We start from the raw sequence: 20,747 nt of genomic DNA, 5'->3' as shown, positions 1-20,747 counted from the left end.
TCATAAAACAAAGCCAAAAGAATGAAAAACTAGAAAAAGTGTGAAATATCTCAATGGAAAAACAATTGACCTAGAAAACAGATCTAGGAGAGATAATTCAAAAAATTATTGGGCTACCTAAAAGTCATGACCAGGAAAAAAACCTAGGCTTCATTTTTCAAGAAAATGAAGGAATTTACAAATCATCACCTGAAAAAGCCCCCCCCCCCAAAAAAAACTCCCAGGAATATCATAGCCAAATTCAGAATTCCCAAGTCAAAAAAGAAAATATTAGAAACAGCCAGAAATAAATAATTCAATTAACATGGCACTACAGTCAGGATTATACAGGATCTGCAGCTTCTCATTAAGGGCTTGTAGGGTTTGGAATATGACATTTCAGAAGGCAAAGGAGCTTAGATTACAACTGAGAATCCAACTACCCAGAAAAACTGAACATCCTCTTTCAGGAGAAAAGATGGCCTTTCAGACTTTCCTGTTGAAATGACCAGAGCTGAATAGAAAGTTTGATCTTCAAGTACAGGAGTCAGGTGATGCATAGAGAGGGCAGATGAAGGATTTATGAAGGATTTAATGATATTGAACTGGGTGTGTTCCTGTACGGGGAAAAAGATATTGATAACTCCTATGAACTTTCTCATTTATAAGAGCAGTTAGGAGCATATATAGACATGGCACAGGAAGCTAAATATAATGTTATAATATATTATAAAGAGGGAGTCAATGGGTGAAAAAAAGGAATGTACTGGGAGAAAGGAAAGGAGAGGTAGCATGGGCTAAGATATTTCACATAAAAGAGTCAAGAAAAAGCTTTTGCAATGGAAGGGGGCAAGGTGAGGAGGAATGAGTGAGCCTTCATTCTCACTAGAAATGGCTCAGGGAGGAAATAATACACACAGACTCATAGGATACAGAATAATACACACAGACTGTATAGGATACAGAAATCTATCTTACCCTAGAGGAAAAAGGAAAGAGATGAGAGGGCGGGGAGGGAGGGGGGTATAGGTGATAGAAAAGAGGGAAGATTGTGGGAGAGGGTAGTCAGATGTAACACACTTCTGAGGAGGGAGAGGGTGAAAGGGGAGAGAGAATAGAATAAATAGGAGTGGGGAGAAATAGAATGGAGGGGAATAAGAGTTAACAATAGCAACTGTGGGGAAAAAATACTGAAATAGCTTCTCTGATGGACTTATGATAAAGAATGCAACCCATCCCAGAGACAGAGTCAATGGTATCTGAACAAGACTGAAATACACTTTTTTTCATTCTCACTTCATTTCTCTTGAGGTTTCTCTAGCTTTTGGGGGAGAAGGGGTTTATATTTACTTTCACAACAAGATTATTGCAGTAATATGAAAACAATTAATTTTTTAAAAAAAGAAAGTTATTTTAAAAATTATGATTGACAATGATTTTGATGATGACAGGAAGGCAATTAGTTGGCTCAGTGGCTGTTCTGGAGTCAAGAAAATATAAGTTCACATCTGACCTCAGACACTTACTAATTATATAACCCTGGTCAAATCTACATCCACCAACCTTAGTCTCAGTTGATTTCGCCCACATAACTGGAAGTCATCTATGATGACAATTTGTCTCTCCTTATCTCATCTCCTCAATCAAATCATAATAGGCTCATAAATCTGCAAAATACACAAAGCTGAGAACCATAAGCTAACACACCAACTGACAGGATCAGGATCCAAAAGGATCTTGATAAGCTAAAACACTGAGGAATCTAATAAGATCAATTCAATAGGGACTAATATAAGTCTTGCTCTTGGGAATTAAAAAAATCAATTTCACAAGATGACAGAGGTAAAGATAGAAAGCAACTGTTCCTGATAAGATACATGGCTCTTCATGAACTGATACCTCAATATGTCAGCATTCTGATGTGGCAATCAAAAAAGACAACATGATCTTGGGCAACATTAAGAGAAACAGTTTCCAGGAACAGGGAAGTGATATCCCACTGTACTCTGACCTCTTCAGACCTCATCTTTAATAATTTGCTTGATTAAATAAGACAGCAATAAGTTGGAAAGTGTGCAGAAGAAAGCAATCAGGATGGCAAAAATCACAGTTTATGATGTGTGAGAATAACTGAAAAAAACTGGGTGTGTTTATAAGGGTGAAAAGAAAGCTCAGAGGAAACATGATTAGCTGTGCTCAAATACTTCATGTAAATTTCTTTTTTTCTACCTCCCAATCCTCATCACTTTTTTTTTAGTTTTTGCAAAATAATGGGGTTAAGTGACTTGCTGAAGGTCACACAGCTGGATAATTATGAAGTGTGTGAGGCCAAATTTGAACTCAGGTCCTCCTGACTCCAGAGCCAGTGCTCTATCCATTGCACCACCTAGCTGTCCCCTGTGTTCAAATATTTCAAAAATTGACATGGAAAGGATTGATTAGACTTGTTCTGTCTGGTTTCAAGAGGGCAGACCAATAGGTGGAAACTGCTAAGAGGCAAATGTAAGCTGGATGTCAGGGAATACTTGCTCATCATTAGAGGGATGGGCTGCCTTGAGAAGTGGTTAGCCTTGGAGATCTTCAAGCAGAGGTTAGATGTCCATTTGTCAAACATGCAAAAGTGTAGATTCCTTTTGTGTGTTAAGACTGAATTAGGGTCTTTTTTGATTGCTGTTGTTTGCTCATCTCTGCAATTTCTTGACTTTATATTTAATTGAGCTTTGTTCACCTAAGGAATAGAGGAGTGAAGAGAGGGGACATACAGCACTGTACCAAGCTTCAGTTTTTATTTTCACAGTTAGTCCTGGGATGGTATATGGGGAGGGGAGCGGGAAGGGTTTTTAATTCTTCCAAGGTGATGTGATCTAGGAAGATGTGTGGTCACTGTTCTCCTGGTCTGCATTCTGGTACGTAACCAGGTTGAGGTTTGTGGTTCTTGTTCCTTTGCAACCACAAACACTCTCCACCCTGGAACTGGTCGTGGACAACGGAATTGCCAAATGTCATTTGGTTCCACACCCAGTTCTCTTTTCAACCAGTTGTCCAATTCCCTTACCATCTCTGGGCAGTGACAGCTCTCCAAACTTCTGCTGCTGCCATTGCTACTGACTCCAAAGCCTATACCTGGGGGTGCTGCCATGTGGGCTCTAGTGTCCCCTACTTCCCAACCTCTCCCAGTACACAAATCTCACCTACTGATCTTCCTGGCCTGGAAAAATATCTCGCCCCTATCTTTTGTTGGCTAAGCTACTCTAGAATTCAATTTGACAGATTATTTGTTTGGAGGGGAATATTTGGGAGTTTGGCTTGAAGACTCCCTCTATTCTGACATCTTGGCTTCAACTCTGACCCGTTCTGAGCAAGAGAAAATTCAAAATGATCCAGGAGAGCAGATAAGTGCATGTTACAGAGCAAGTGATAGAAGTCAAGAGATGGTTAATTTTTCAAAAGCTGCAGAAAACTCTAAAACTCTTTTAAGTCTTAGGAAAAGGTACTAGGATTTGGTTGTTTGGGCTCTTCAACTTCCTTTCAGACATTAGTATACAACTTAAACATAATATGTACAAAACTGAACCATTATCTTTTTCACCCAACCTTGACCCCCTTTCCCCCCATTGCTGTCAAGCACTACCCAAGAGATTACTAAACTCTTAATGACATAAATATGTGTGTGTGTGTGTGTGTGTGTGTGTGTGTGTGTATAAAATAATCAAATAGATGGGGTCACTTTATTTGATATTATTTGCTTAATTATTTTTATATCAAGGAGGGTTTAATATCTAATAGGAGATGGAAGAGAATCATTCCCCTGGTCCCTCCTCCCTTTCACAATTAAATTTCTTTTAAAGGAATCTATACTCATTGACTTCATTTCATCAACCATTCAGTCCTCACTCACCCCACCCCCTCCACATTCACACACAATTTTGGTCTTCTTCTACTTCACTACTTTCCTAAAACTGCTTTCTCCAAAGACACCAGAACTCTCCAAATTATCAACAAGCATTTATTAAGTACCTACTATATGTAGGTACTGTGCTAGGTGTTAGGGATATAAAAAGAGGCAAGAAACAGTCTCTGACCATCATGGAGCAACAATCTAATGAGAAATCAAATATATGTAAAAAAAAACTATATACAGATAAATAAGAAATTAACAGAAGAATGTTACTAGATTAGGAGGAGTTGGAAAAAACTTCCTATGGAAGATGGGATTTTAGTTGGGACTTGAAGAAAGTCAGAGAAGTAAGTAGGCAGAAGTGAGAAGGGAAAGCATTCCCAGACAAGGAACAACCAATGAAAATTTATGAAACCAAGGTATGAATTATTTTGTTTGTGAAATGGTAACACAGCAGCCAGTGTCACAGTATTGAAAAGGTTATAGTGAAGAATAAGGTGTAAGAAGCTGGAAGGAAGTAGGAGGGACGACACAGTAATAGGTTATAAAGGACTTTGAATGTCAAACAGGATTTTTAATTTGATACTTGAGGTGACAGGGAACCACAGGACTTTACATAGTTGGTGGGGGGGTGGGATAGTGACATGATCATACCTGCACTTTAGGAAAATCATTTTGATAAATGAGTGGAGGATAGATTGAAGTAGAAAGAGAATTTGTGGCAGACAAACTCACCAGTAGGCTACTGCATAAGTACAAATGTGAGGTGACAGGGGCCTGTACCAGTGTGGTAGTAGTATGAAAGAAAAGAAGGGGGGCATATTTGAAAGATAACGAAAAGTTAAATTGAAAGACCTTAGAAGGAAAATGGATATGAAGGGTGAGAGTTAATGAGAAATTGAGGATGATAACTAAATTATTAGATTGGGGGACTAGGAGGCTAGTACTGACCTTGACAGCAATAGGGGAGAAAAGGGGGTAAAGGTTGGGTGAAAAAAGATAACGGTTCAGTTTTGACATGTTGTGTTTAAGATGTATACTTAATATCTGAAAGGAAATTGAAGAACCCAAACCACCAAATCTGAGTACCTTTTCCTAAGACTTAAAGAGTTTTAGAGTTTTCTGCAGCTTTTGAAAAATTAACCATCTCTTGGCTTCTATCACTTACTCTGTAACACGCACTATTCTAAGCTCTGGAGATTCTAAGACAAAACTGAAACAGTTCCTGCTCTCAAGTAATTTACTATACTCTTTTCAAGGAGACAAAATACCTCTTATTTTATCATCTTGTTAGCATGTGTAGAAGTCATCTTTCATGACTAGAAGACACTCGCCATTTTTCTCTACCTACTACAACCCTCACATTTCTACACATTCCCAGGTGAGGGATCACTCCAAAATGTCTAATAGCACTGTTTGGAACTTTCCTGGCCTTTATTGAATTCTATCTTGTATTACTTTTATTTATATACATTTCCTAATTCTTTATTAAGACCATAAGTTCCTTGAAAGTAAACTCTGGCTTTTCACAGATGTATATCTGGTGCCTAACACTAGGCTTTGCAATAGGAAAATTTGTGAGGCTTTATCTGCATAAACTCTACATACCTGTAAGAGATTGGTCAGCAAAATAAGAGTCTGCTTTCGGATGAAAGGATCTGAGTCCTTCAGACAAACAGATATATTGGGAATGTATCTGTCCACCATGACTGTGTAGCGAATACACAGATCACACAGAACAATAATCACATTGTTACGGACGGCCACTTCTTCACACACTTCCAACTCACGCACCAGGGCTGCAATGCACTTCTTTGCAAGATCTTCATGCTGTAAACACAATTTGCCTATAATAAGAGAGAATTGATCATTAGTTACATGTTCTATTTTATGCCTAAATCTCCTGAGGCGTATCATCTATAAGTTTTCATTTATTATAAGTCAATATAGGGGTAGCAAGATGGCACAGTGAATAGAGGACCAGCCTTGGAGTCAGAGTTCAAATTGGGATTCAGATATCTGATACTTATTAGCTGAGCAAGTCACTTAACCCACAAATAGGGAAGGTATGATTGTCTCACCTAAAAAAAATTTTAAATTATAAAACAATACAACAAACCAAAACAAATCTAATAAAACAAGCTAAAGCATAATTTCACATCACTAAAAACAGAATAAGACAAAGTATCTTTTTTTTTAAGTTTTTGCTAGGCAATGGGATTAAGTGACTTGCCCAAGGCCACATAGCTAAGTAATTATTAAGTGTCTGAGGTCAGATTTGAACTCAGGTACTCCTGACTCCAGGGCCGGTGCTCTATCCACTGTACCACCTAGCCGCCCCAAGACAAAGTATCTTAAAAGAAAGTAAATTAGACTTTTATGAGAAGCATTCCATGGACAGTCAAGGCCCAATGAAACAATCTTCCTTTGTCTATTAGGCAAAGGGTCAGTCTTACAAATAACAAATACCTGAGAGGAAGCAACAAAACTTAAAGAGATGAAGCCTTGAACTTGTAATCAGAAATGCAAGAATTAAATTTTCTTGGTGCTTGTTATTTATTTCCTCTTTGCCCTAATTACCTACATTAGTTTTCATTTTCTTCTTCTGCCTTAACAAACTCCATCTCCTAATTGTGCAACCCCATCCCTACCCAGCACCACTTATCTTTTTTCTTTTTTTTTTTGCGTTCACAAGATTTTTGACATGTAATCTTTTAATTTTCCAAAAGGAAGATGTTTTACTCCACTAAATATTACAAATACCTTTTGTGAACAGTACATTTTTCCAACACTAATTTTAATTATAAAATATAGATTTTAAGTGATGTTTATAAGTGAGTTCTCAAGCCACTGAAATATGTAAGCTTTAGCTCTTAGATACAATATTAACCTCTTGAAATGTATTAGTCACCTGTCTTTTCTTTTCTTATTCATGTGCTGCTAGAGTAAGTCCACTATGAATTTTTATTTATCTAATCTCAACTGGGAACTAACTGCAGCAAGCCAAACCTTGTATTCTACCCTATCCAGTTCCCCTTATCTTTTGAAGTCTCCCTCAGAAGACTTTGCCTTTACCTGAAAAAATAGAGGTCAATTAATATAAGTTTCTTTTTATTTCATGTTCTACATCTAAAAGTCCCCTAATCACCCTTTATTTTTCGCTCTCCCCACCCACTAGTCTTTTATTCCAGTCTCTTGTCTACATCTGACCCCTCTAACTATGCCCTTGTTTTCATAAACTCCCATATTCTCATTTGGCATATTGCCTCTAGAATCATTACCACCACAATTCTACCTCCCTAATTTTCAATTTCTACTTCTCTACTTTCTCCTTCCCTGAAGCAAATCATGCCCAAGATTCCCCATTTAAAAAATAAATAACAATAATGAAAAAGCCCTTCACTTGACACCATGGGTTCAAGCTATTGTCCTCTATCTCTCCCCTCTTTCACAGCCAAACTCCTAGAAAAAGCTGTCTACATTCACTTCCTCTCATTTATTAGTCAAAATTGTTCTGAAATTCTCTTCAAAATTACAAATAATTTCTTAATTACTACTAGCCTTATTCTTAACTTCTCTGCAGTATATGAAATTGCTGACTGCCCCTTCCTCCTGAATACTCTCTCTACCCTAGATTTTCATGAAACAGCTCTCTCTGGGGTCTCCAACTACCTACCTTATCTTTCTCAGTCTCCTCTACTGGATCATTTTATGCACTACACTCTATATGTGAGTATCTTTCAGAACTCAATCTTTGCTTTTCTAAATTCTTGATGATATCGATGGATAAATGATGGGTTCAACTAATATCTCTATAGATATTTCAAATTTACATTAGTCTCTCAGTCTCTCTCTCTCGCTCGCTCTCTCGCTCCCCCCCCCCCCCCCCCCCACTCTGAGTATCAGGTCTACCTCACCAATTACTTATTGGTTAACTATTGAATATCTCATAAGCATCTCACAAATCCAAAATGAACTCATCTTTCTCCTTAAACTCTCCCTTATCATTTATTTCATTTAGGTCTATAACCTCAAAGTCATCAATGATTCTTACCTCTCCCTACAATGAGTAGGGAATGCTGTCAATCATACCTTCCCATCCATCCTCTTATCTCCACTAATATGGCTGACACATCGGACTATAACAATGGCCTTTTCATTTTTCTCTACTTTCTAGGATCCATCCCTCATACAGTCCTCAAATTGGTTTTCCTAAAGCAAAGGTCTGATCATGTCACTCCACGGCCCATGAATCTTTACTGATCTAAAATTGCAATATTTTGTGTGTGTGTGTGTGTGTGTGTGTGTGTGTGTGTGTGTGTGTGTGTGTGTACACACCTTAAAATTGACCTCAACCCCCCTTTTCAGGCTTATTACACATCTATCTTCTTCATAGACACTGAGTTCTAGACCTTGAAAGCTTACTTGCCCCTCCTCATATGTGTGTATCTCTAGCTTTGCACCTTTATCATACTTCTCAAAAAGGAACTTTTGAGATCATTTAGCTCAAGAGCTTCAAACATGGGTCCTCCGGGTTGTATGTAGCCTGCAACATTCCCAAGTGCAGCCCAAATCAGGTTGAAATGTTACTAAGAAATATTTAACAAAATTAACAATATTTAAACAAATAAAGATAATAAAACATAGGTAAAGATGAGTCCCAAAGGAATCTTTATTTACTAAGGACTCTCTTTCCGTTTGAGTCTGACATTACACTAGCATGTTCTAATTCCTTCTTCCATAGACAAAGTGAAGTGTTAGTCACAGAGATAGTTATTCACAGGAATGGGATTAGGAACTTTAACTCCTCAAATTTAATTCAGTGACTTTTTCTACTACTCCCCACTACCTCCCCAAGCTTTCTTTAATATAGCTATATTCCTATGTACATAACTTCATAATCTCATGATGATGAGAATGGCAATGATGAGAATGCACGTTTCTGACTCCCAGACTAATGCTTTATCTACTACATAATGCAATTCTATGGGATCTCAATAAATATTAACTGAATTGAACTGGGACTGAGCAAGTATAAAAGAATAATGATGTCATTAATTTTTATCATTTTTATTCTTCCTAAACGGAGGGCAAGCTATTTTAAGTTTTTCAGGCCTAGACATTTTTTGCTATTTTAGATAGTTGATGGAACAGTGGACAGAGTGCTAGGTCTGGAGTCAGGAAGACTGATATTCAAATTCAGTCTCAGTTACTAGCTATCTTACGCTGGACAAGTCACTTCACTTGTTTGCCTCAGTTTCCTCAACTATAAAATGGGGATAATAATAGCACCTGCTTTACAGGGTTTTTGAAAGGCTCAGATGACATATTTGTAATAAGCACCTTGCACAGTGCCTGGTCTACCACAGTGGCCTCCCATGCCCCCCTTTTTTTTGCAAGGCAATGGGATTAAGTGGCTTGCTCAAGGCCACACAGGTAATTATTAAGTGTCTGAGGCCCAATTTGAACCTAGGTACTCCTGACTCCAGGGCCAGATATCTATCCACTGCGCCACCTAGTCTGTCCCCCCCCATCCCCTCCTTTTGGCAAGTTTAGCTTATGTATATGGTTATAAGGGACATCTATCAGACATTTTTTTTAAAAATCACCTTAAAAAAAGCAAAATTTTAATTTTTTAAGTGCTATTTTTATTTAAGGCAATGGGGTTAAGTGACTGGTCCAAGGTCACACAGTTAGGCAATTATTAAATGTCTGAGGTCACATTTGAACTCAGGTCCTCCTAATTACAGGGCTAGTACTCTATCTACTGCACCAACTAGCTGCCCCCAAATTTTAATTTCTAAGAGGGAATTTAAAGGCTTTACTAACAGCCATAGTTCACAGAGAAATGTTCAAAACTTAAAACCTCCTTTTTCCAAATGCTATCTTCTTGTCAAGGAGGTTTTAGAAACACAAACACATACATCTATACAGAATTGTAATACATATGCATGTTCCTGGACCCCTCTTCTTTAATTTCACACAAGAATTTTTCTAAGTCTAAGAGTCTCACATATTAGAGGTCAAAGTGTTATCAACAGGTCACCTCCCTCCATTTTGCCATGCATGCAAATTTGCTATTAGACATTATTTCTAAACACTCCAAGTGCTGCACAGCAAATATAAACTAAGGAGCCTATCTCACTGTACCACAATCATCTTTCTTTATGGAACTAGTAAAAAGCAAAAAATGAAGACTCCATTTTCCATGCTATTGTTCTACTCTTCTTACCTAGGGTAATGACAGTGTGGGCTCTTATCAGTGGAGGCATGACAGAGCCTCTGAACTGGGACAGTGGTTGAGAAGCTGGAAGATTATAATTATCTTGAGATGAAGGCACTGAGGAAGAAGGGGAAAAGGAGAGATTGGCATATATTCTTTTTGTTAATATTGCCTTTTGGCAGTGTTGCAGTATGTTGAAGTAACTTAAGTTCGTGTGCCTTACATTGGTCCTCATCAACAGAAACCAGAATAGACTGAATCAGAAGGAAGACTCGTTTCCCCACTTTGGTTGGACACAGCTGGGCCACCTCTCCTAAAGTAAAGATATGTCTCACCTAAGAGAGAAGTAGTTTTGTAGACAAAGATGAAAAGAATTAATTTCATAGTTAATGTATCATTTTTCAAGGATAAAGTCAGTGGCAACTACTTCAGATAAAATAAACCAAAAAAACCAGAATTATGCAAATAGATTACTGTTAACTAATAACATTTTCCTCCTTTGTATCCTGAAACGTTAAACTATTTGAGATTTTTTTTTACAAAATACAAAACTAGTTAGAAAAGTCAGGTTTTAGATACTTTAAGAGGAATTAAAAACTCAATGTCACTGGAGAAACTCTTGAGAATCAAGTCTGTTCTATATAGGCCTGTGGATCATTACACATTTTCATTCTTTTGGATACATATACACATAATAATGCTTTAGGCACTAACATCCTTCTCTCAAAAATAATGATGATCTTCAATTACTCAAAATAGCAAGTGCTGGACTGGCAAATGAAAAAGGGACTATAAGGAAGCTTTTTTCCTTAACTTTTAGATGGATTAGAAAAATTAACTGATCTTTAAAAATAATAGCTAGTTTTGAAAAGCACCAAGAATTAACTCATTATTTCCTTCATTGAATAGTTTCAGATGCTAATATCTCTACTATTTAGAGTAACCATAAAATAATTTTTGATTTACAGTCCATAATTAAGTTAACTAGCTCAGCATTTCACTTCCTTTGCAGTGCACTAAAACACATTCCATAACAGGAAGTATAGGAAAATTGTATAAAAAAGTATCATCATGCCTCACTGAGATCAGATGTTTTGAATTCTAAAGCACCTCATTTTTATTCTAGACATTACTTTGGAAACATTCAGCACTACTTGCTGATTCTGTATTCTGAAGTTCAAATACCTCACAAGGTACTTTCTCATTCAAAAGGTAAGTGAAGAGTAAAACTCAACTCATCATTTACTTTTCTTACTATTTCTGTGTTTGCTTTTAACCAATATATAATATTTTCTTTGTTGTAATCATGTTTCTCATAGAGTTATTTTAGAATTGTTAGGTCTTTTTAACTGAGTAAGCTAGAAAAATCCTCTCATTTCCCCAAAAATGTGTTATTAAATAAAGAAACAATTTTTTAAATAGGCCATTAAAAAAGAAGAAAAAGAAGATTAAGAAAGAGTGAGTGCTTACCAACAAGTCTTCCTCTATATTTACTGTTCCACCTTCTTTAAGAACAACTTTAGATATGTAGTTCTCACATGTGGAGAGGATATCAACACACACCTGGTTCAGTAATTCCTATGCCAAAGTAAATGTAGAATAGATTCAAGGTTTATTAAATACCTACTATGTACAAGACAAAGTTACAGGTACATGGGATATAGAAATAAAAGTGAAAAATAATCACTAACTTCAAAGAATTTATATCCTAATCTATGCAATAGACACAACCATTTTGAAACAATAAATTCTGCTGTCTTCAAAAGTGATTAAAAAAACAAACCCAACCAGCATACTTTTGCATCTTTTCTTTGATGTATATCATACTATAGAATTTCTCATTCAAACATCTGCCAAGAATAAAGATATAGTGGTTATGAGAATTGGCTAAGTGACATTTATAAGGAATAGTCTATATCTGAATAGTTACTCTCCTCTTGACTTCCATACTTAAGTACAAGATCAATAGACATATATGTAGGAAGATAAATTAGAATAATGCCATTAAAAAGAAAAGAACAGAGTTGCTTCTTTGCCGTTTACTTGCTGAAGACAAATGTTTAATCCATTTCTCTGACCATTACAAATTTTAAGGGGAAGTAGCATGGTTAACAAGATACCCCTCTTCCCTGTTATATTTGTAAAATTGATTTTCTTCAACTCATATTTAGGTCTTCACATTTATCCATATTAAATTCCACCCTAGTAGATTTAGCCTCTTGCTCTAACAAACTGAAATCTTTAGATCCCATTCTGCCATCCACTATCTTAGTTATTTCTCTCAGCCTTTTTGATAATTTGACAAGCATACCATCTCACCTGTTCATTTCAGACTTACATAATTCACTAGGTCATTTTCATTCTTCTGTGGTAAGCTATTTCTTCCAACTGTCCTATAGAAAGCTATATTAACGGAACTTTGTGCTAGACCTCACTCATTTGCTTTCACTAGGTTTTTAGTTTTCATCCCAATCTACCTTGTTCCTCATAATATTTGCCCCAGATATCTTAAATGCTTTTTTCCCCCAAAGGACAGACATGGTGAGAAAATCATAGATCTTGAGATGAAAGGGACCTGAAAGCAAGACCATTGAGTCCAACTTCTTTGCTTTAGATGAGGAAACTAAAGCCAAAGGGGAATAAGTGACCTGCCCAAGGTCCCCCATAATAACCCAAGTCTTTCAACTCCAGCATCAGTGTTCTTTCCCCTATACCATGTTGCCTTCTAGGTAAAAAGTAAAGTTCAAGAATAAAGTCTAAATAAACCATTAATGAGGAAATAGGGAAGGTATGAATTCAAGCTTCCAAAGAAAGGCAATGAGAACATGCACAGTTCAGAGCAATCAAAGAGATCTTAAAAGTACAATGTGACCTAAAATATACTAACCATCTCTTTAGATTGTACTATTTATTGATTGTACTATTTATTTACCTCAAGAGATTGTTTTTAGAAAATTGCCTTAAAAAGCTGACAATGCTATACAAATATTATTTAAAATAATGTTAACAATATTTTAAATAATATTATCTTTGTTTGATATAGCAGAGGGAACAAAAAGGTTAAAAATGGGAAAGGATTATTTATAAATACTATGAAAGGACGGCCTCCAATTCATCTTTGCATCTCTCATACTGCCTAGCACAGAGTCTTCTGGGAATATGATAGGTGAGAAAGAATGTAAAAAGAATTGGCACTGTTAATGATTCCATCCACTGAAAGACAGAGGAAGACAGAGGAAAAGCAAGAGACAGAACCTCAGAGCTTTCAAGGACATTTAGTAAATGCCTACTATGTACCAGACACTGAGCTCTAGCTAGATATTGGGGTACAAAGACAAAAACAATCCTTGTTCTCAGAGAGCTTGTAGCCTATTAGGGGAGATGGAGTGTAGATATGTATGTACAACCTATTTACAAAATGAATATAAGGTGATTTTGGGAGGAGAGGCACAAGCAGCTGGGGGAAGGAGCATGTAGAATCAGTAGAGGTTTCATATGGAGTCTGAGCTTCATTATGAGAGAAATAAGGAACTCTAAGAGGCAGAAGTGAAGAGTGTTCCTTCCAAATATATTAGGTGGCCAATGGGAAAGCATAGGGTCAAGAAATGGAATGTCACATGAGAAGAATGTTTACACACCAGTTTGATCAGACTAAGAAGACTGATAAAGCAGCTTAAGCTTAAATTGGGAAGGATTTGAAACGTCAAACAGAAACGTTTAAATTTGATGAAGTTATTAGTATTAGGAATTTTATTGATTGGGGAAATCACATAATCAGACTTTAAAATCTGTTAGAAAGATGAATTAGAAAGAGAAGAAAATTGAGGTTAGAAGACCAATTAGGAGGATTGTTCAATAACCCAGGAGAGATATGATAGGGGCTTAGACTAGAGTGGGGACCATGTGAGTAGAAAGAAGAGGTTAGATGAGAGAGATGTTGTGGCAGTAGAAATGATAAGATCTGGCAACTGAGTAGTTATGTAGAATGAGGGTGAAGGAAGAGTCACCAAAGTTGGAAGTGACTGATAAGACATTAGTAACCTCAACAGAAACCAGGACGTTCAGAAAAAAAGGGGGCAAAATTGGAGGGGAAAGAGAGATGTTTTGGAAGCACTGGCATGTCCTAAGAAATATATAGAAATAGAAAAATTATGCATTAGTCAAACAGGAAACACTAATTTAATTAAGTGGAGGGTCAATCATCACCTTACCTGTTCCTCCTCAGTTGTCTCTACAAATGCATGACAGAGTTTTTGTAGAACATCAACAGCTGAACTAATCACTTCTGGAGGCCATTGAAACTCCGTTAGCTTACATTTGATAACATCTGAAAAGGAAATCAAACAACTTGAAATTTCAGTTTGGAAAAATACAACTAAATTGAAAAGTAAAAACCTTTTTTTCAATATATACTGACCAGTTAGTTCTTCCTGGGTACTCCTAGGTAGGTGCTTGGCAATATGTCCAATCACACACAGAATATGTCCTGTAATGTCAGCACTGGTATTCTGTTGCCTAGAGGACAGTAAAAGAGAAACAGTGTATTTGAAACTAAACAGGGTACTGCTGAGAACAAAAATATCATTTCCTTTGTCATTATTGGTACTAGAAGTAATATTGTGGGAAATTCTAAAGGAATTAATAAACTAGGAAATGGTGTTTTAAAGTATTTTCATAATGGAATTTAAAATAAACTGTTTTGAATCTTAATTATCTATGAAAAAGCAAACTCCCTGTACAGGAGGAAGATATTGGCTTGGCTTTGTTTTCCACACCACTCTATAACTATATTAGGAGCATACACACCCATTGATTCTCTCCCAGGATTCAATTATTTTGGTGTAATCCAGTTTAGGTGATGAACAAGCAACCTTTGAGAGCAACATCCAAGCTGGTGCTGAGTGTTCCGTTTCAGTATGGGATATCACATTATTTATAAAAGTAGATGAGAATTTATCTTTCTTAGACCACATGTGAAAAGCCTTGTTTAAGTAACGGCTAATAATAAGAAGAAAAAGAATTATTAAATTTATAAATACCCCACATAGGCTCAGACTATGAGTTAAAGGATATCTCCAGCTGGATTAGATTCCAGGAGCAAACTATTTATTCACACAAAATCTAGTTACAGCAGTTTTTACCTCTAAAGAAAAACAAAAGAAAACAAAACCACCACCCCCATCCCACCACCTCACTCTACACCCCCACCATATCCACACAAAAAACACAAAAATCTACCACATAGTTTCATCAGCTACTACATAGTTTTCCTACCTATGCTACAAAAAAGAATTTCTGTTACAAACACAGATCACCTAAGCCCAGCTCTAGAAGACTTAGGATCACAGAAAACATTAAAATTGTTCAATTTTGGAGGCACTAGTAGGGAAGAATATCCTAGTATTTAAGTTTGGCCAAATTTATCTTGCCCAAAATTACTATGAAGGAATTACTCCCCTTTTTAAAAAAAATGAAACTAAGTAAAAGAAAGTGCTATTGATATATATTCTCAAAGTATTGATGTTATGTCAGTCATTTTTAAACTACTTCTTTGGCTCTTTTCCATTGCACTTGGGGGTGGAGGGGTGGGAGAGGAAGTAAAATGAGGTCAAATTAATCATAGGGCAAATATATTGTACATTTGAGTGAAGAGGAATATATTGTGCTAACTATAAATATGCATGTTTTCATTAAATGCTATTTGGGGCTGCAAGTAACATAAGAAACATACAATTAATATGACTCTTCTCATTTAAAAAATTGAAATTATCACAGTATTCAGAAAAGAGGCAACTATAATAAGATAAACAATACACAACATAAGTATAAAATATGTACATACATTTATAGTGGTAACATTACAAAAATAAGCTATTGTTTAAAATTATCCAAAGAAATCTCATAAAATTTTCATTTTACTACAGAAAACTCACAATAGTCTCTTCCCTGTCACAACAATCATAATATTATGTTATTAACAAATCAAAGCTTAAAGATGCACTTAAAAAGTACTATCCTCATTATCCTCATCCCCTTTGATGGTAAAACAGAAGCACAAAAGTTATTAACTTGTCCAAAATTAATATTTACAACTTTAGAATTCTAATCCTATAAACAGAGATTATACTTGTGAAAAAGAAAGTTATTAAAAATTATCTGAAATTATGTCATCATAATGACATCTAATACAAAGATGGATGATGTTCTAATTCTCTTCTGAGATCTCAAATTATGAACTCCCCTTCTCTACTTATCATTTCTTTATCTTCCAAAATTTGACATCTGCTGCTGCTCTTCCCTGGGTCCCAGTGAATAATTTACCCAGTCTCTTCTGATTTGACTCTAGACTGGAAGTCATCTTCAGTTACTATATGTTGCCCTCATCAACATCATAGAATCCTTCTATGCATTATTTTTCTCTCAGCATACTCAATGTCGAACTTTGAATCACTGTTGATGTTGGCTTTCTGAATTTCTCCTACAAACTGCAGAAGAAATTCAACCAAGTACACCAGGCTGTTGAGCTAATCCATTCCCCACAACTATTCCAAACATTCCCATCCTCTTCATGCCTTCTAGACCTTTAAGGTTTGTACAGTGCTTTAAAAAGGGGTCCTTACTCCTCATATTTGTTAGATGATATTGTCCCTACTTTTCTCTGTCTCATCTTCCTCTCTCTGCCTTTAAAGTATCCTTCCTCCTTCAGGGGTTAAGTCCTCCAACCTGTAAAGCCAATGAATAATATACCTTATATCTTCGCCTAGAATCTTCTATCAATTTTTCACTATTTCCACAGTCTTCAGTTTCTCCTTTTCTATTAGTTCTTCTTAGTTTTCCTTCAAACTGACTCAAGATATCTCTTCCATGAAAAAGATCTTGATTTGATTCTGTTGCTTTGGTAATTACCATCTGATTTCTTCCTTTCTCCACCAAATCCCTGGAATTTTTAAACTGAGCTGACTTCCTTTACTTCTCTTTTATTTTACTTTTTAAGAAATTAAATAGCATATATTTTTCCTTCCCATTCATTCTTTGTTCAGTTATTTACTTTTTTCACCATTTCTCTCACCTTAATCTCCTACATTCCGGATTTCTCCTTACTACCGTACTGAAAAAAAAAATATTCTAAAAGGCTTTCCTTTTCATCATATCTAACTTCTTTTTTTTTGTTGTTGTTTTAAAGATTGAGTTTTACAACTGTTCCCCTAATCTTACTTTCCTCCCCACAACCCCCACAGAAGGCAATTTGTCAGTCTTTACATTGTTTCCATAGTATATACTGCATATCTAACTTCTTTTAATCTCCAATGTCCTTGAATTTTCTGTAGCATCTGACATCACAAACACACTCACTTTTTACTGAAGTGCATCCTCCTTAACTTTTGTAACAAATACTTTTAAAGGTTTTTCCAGTGACCACCCTATTGAGCCTAGAATGTCTTGCCTCATTCTACTTCTATCTAATTCAGTCCTACTTCCCCAAGCTTTCAAGTTCATATCAAATGCTATTTTTTTTTTTTTTTTTTGGTTTTTGCAAGGCAATGGAGTTAAGTGGCTTGCCCAAAGCCACACAGCTAGGTAATTATTAAGTGTCTGAGGCCAGATTTGAACTCAGGTACTTCTGATTCCAGGGCTGGTGCTCTATCAACTGCACCACCTAGCCACCCCCAATGCTATTATTTTTGTGAAGTTATACTGATCACCAAGCTGAAAGTGATATATCCTTCTCCTCAAATTCTATAGCATGTATTATATTTCTGAGTTTCCACAAAATCTTTTCATGAACCTTGCACATAATGAAAGTGACTAAATGATGACATTGACAACTAGGGAAATGTCCTGCCACCAAGCACAGTTAAGTTCACAGCACGTGCTGTGAGCTTACAATCTTACTAAAGGATAAATTTTAGATAAGAAATGATTCCAGATATAATGAAGCTCACTGGGAGTCAAAACATAAACAAAAGATGCATTACAGACAAAATAGGAGTATAAAATATAAATCTTATGAAACAAAAAACCAGTCTCAACAAAGCAATCAAGAAAGATTTGCTTCATGGAGGAAATGCTAAGAGTCATGACATTTGCATAGTCACAGATTCTGATCATACAGCTGGAAGGGACCTCAGAGGTTGAGGAAGGCAAGCAAGAGATAAAGAAGCAGGAAAGTTCAAGGGATGTGTCAAGGCAGGAACAATCCACTTTGATGGCAACAGCTTACAGTTCAGGGAACTATATGGCATGTCAGCATAGACTCAGCACACTCTGAATTCCTTCAGTCAATAGACAATAAAGAACCACTAAAGACTTTTGAACAGAGCTAAGACATCAGCACAGGGCAAGCACTCACAAGGGGATCAGAAAAAGCCATTTCCCTGTCAAGGGACTTCCCCTTTTCCAATCTACCCTCCACACAGCTGCCAAATTCTTGATGTATGGAATCCAAACATGTCACTCCCTGATGGAGAAAACTTGAGACAGCCTATAGGATAAAAAACACACTCTTCTATCTGGCAATTTAAACCTTCTCAAACTGACTCCAATCTATCTTTTTTATTCTGATTTTTCTTTCTTAATGTGAACTTAATCACTGATAAACATATACATCACAGTGTGCAAAAAAAGAAGGAAAAAAGAGCCATACTGAACCAATACTGAGTTTTAAGAAATTATATACAAACTGATTACAGAGTAGCATGGGAAGAATTAGATGATACAAAGTACTCAGTCCAGTAAAGGGTTTTCTGAGTTCTTTTCATCAATTTGTGACAAATATTTATGTATTAAATTATTATAATGACCTTCAATACCATTTCTATTCTCTAGTTCCCATTTTTTAATTTTGAAATACTTGTTTAAATAATTCAGGGTAAAATTGTTTTCATTGTATTTTCCTGATCATTTTTTTCTTTAAATAATTCAGATTTTATCAATGACAAGTCAATGTTATGCTATTGTAAACTGAGAACTGATACAGGGAAAACTTTCACATCAGTAACAAATTTTTCATGTCTATTAAAATATAATCTGTCATTCCTTACAATATTATTGGTGTTCAGTTTTTTAGTTTAGCAGTTCAGAGACTAAAATCTTTTTTTATTTTAAGTAAATGTTCCTCATACAGAGATATAATCTCTCTCTCTCTCTAAATATATATATGTATACACACACACACACATATAATCCATAAGTTTAAGCCTTCCATCATTTCTTTTCTTTAAAATTTTTAAAGAATTTTGAATCTGAATTTGTCCCCCCAAAAGGCATTTCAAACAGCAGAAAAGAGAAAAAAAAACAATGAATTTGCATTTCAAAACATTTTCTTTTGTGAAAATATATAACAATTCTACATGTTATTTTGAATACTGTCCTACTTGTCTTGCTTCCTTCTAAACCTATGTTCTCTGTACATTTAAAAATATTTCAATGGACCTCTTTTTTTGGCATAACTATTGCTAATCCTGAATCCCCTTCAATCCCCTGCCCCAATTAAAAGAGAAAAAACAAATAAACAAAAAACTTCTTATAAAAAAATAACAAAAATCAAGAAAACTCAATCCAGAGAGTCCAGGTCCAGCAAGATATGCTTCTTTTTCTACTAGGCTACTGCTTAGAAAGAAATGTAACAACTAGTGATTGTGATTAAAAGGTTAAAAAAAAAAAGTTCATTTTTGGATATTGGAAAGACCTATATGTTTTTGTAATCAGGTGAGAAAGTAGTGGTGGAAAGGGAGAGGATGAAGATATATGAAATAAGGATGACTGGTAGAGTAAGGAATGGAAAATATGGAAAGGAAAGAGAGAATATGAGGGGGGCAGAATGGGTAGAAATGAATGAAATCAAAAGAATACACAAAAATAAGAGGAAAGAACTAGTGATCACAGCAAACTAGAAAGCTTAAACATATGTGTAATGCTTTTAAAAAGAGTCAATAAAATACATGAAAAAGAACTCAAGATGCATATCATGAATCCACAATATTCTGCACTGGTAAAATCTTTATGCAAGTACTATATTCACAGTATACATTTTAAGATGGCACAAAGAAATTGAAAAATCTTCAAATGAAAACAAAAATGATTTAAAGGCCCATAAAAATTTAACTGCTACAAGAACGTTTAAAGACTTGGAACTATACAAATTCAAATGTCCCTTTGAAAGAAAAATGAGCTGTAAAACTGACATACCTCAGTTCCTGGCTTTCTGAAATGAGAAGAGTAAGGAGATCCCATGCTAACATCTGGTTACTGTCTTTACTTTGGAATTTACTATAGTGCTTAATATGCTGCAACACAAGTTGGTCAAGACACTCCAGAGCCTTCTCTTGCACAGTGCTTTCAGTGTCCATCACCACTGGGATGATCCCAGTCAGCCAGGCTTTCTGTATCAGCACACTCCTGTGCTGAGCCTTAAAGAAAAGGGGAAGCAAACAGAAGAAGCCTTTTTTTATTGACACCTCTACACCAGGCACCATGCTAGGCACTTTGTAATATGATCTCATTTAAGCCCCCCACCAACTCTACAAGGTAAGTTCTATTATGAAACCCATTCTATCATTGAGAAAACTAAGGGAGACAGATGTTAAGTGACTTGCCTAGCATTACCCAATTAGTAAGGGCCTGAGGCCAGATTTGAATTCAGACTTT

General features: G+C 35.8%; 1 protein-coding gene across 3 annotated transcripts in view; it reads right to left on the bottom strand.

Annotated features, from left to right (window-relative positions):
- NCAPD3 (non-SMC condensin II complex subunit D3) overlaps window positions 1–20,747 on the bottom strand; it is a 97,475-nt gene that overhangs the window by 36,738 nt on the left and 39,990 nt on the right. For all 3 annotated transcript variants that reach the window (XM_074216276.1, XM_074216274.1, XM_074216275.1), the window contains exons 16-23: window positions 20,289–20,509; window positions 14,907–15,098; window positions 14,518–14,615; window positions 14,312–14,427; window positions 11,571–11,678; window positions 10,324–10,435; window positions 10,110–10,217; window positions 5,486–5,724 (exon numbers count right to left, since the gene is read on the bottom strand). In XM_074216276.1, coding sequence (XP_074072377.1) covers window positions 5,486–5,724; window positions 10,110–10,217; window positions 10,324–10,435; window positions 11,571–11,678; window positions 14,312–14,427; window positions 14,518–14,615; window positions 14,907–15,098; window positions 20,289–20,509 — 1,194 coding nt within the window. The remainder of the gene's footprint in view (window positions 1–5,485; window positions 5,725–10,109; window positions 10,218–10,323; window positions 10,436–11,570; window positions 11,679–14,311; window positions 14,428–14,517; window positions 14,616–14,906; window positions 15,099–20,288; window positions 20,510–20,747) is intronic.

This window comes from Macrotis lagotis, chromosome 1, assembly GCF_037893015.1.
Source record: "Macrotis lagotis isolate mMagLag1 chromosome 1, bilby.v1.9.chrom.fasta, whole genome shotgun sequence".
Taxonomy (NCBI): Eukaryota; Metazoa; Chordata; class Mammalia; order Peramelemorphia; family Peramelidae; genus Macrotis; species Macrotis lagotis.
Note: the sequence above shows the minus strand (reverse complement) of the source record. Positions and strands in the feature narration are given on the sequence as shown.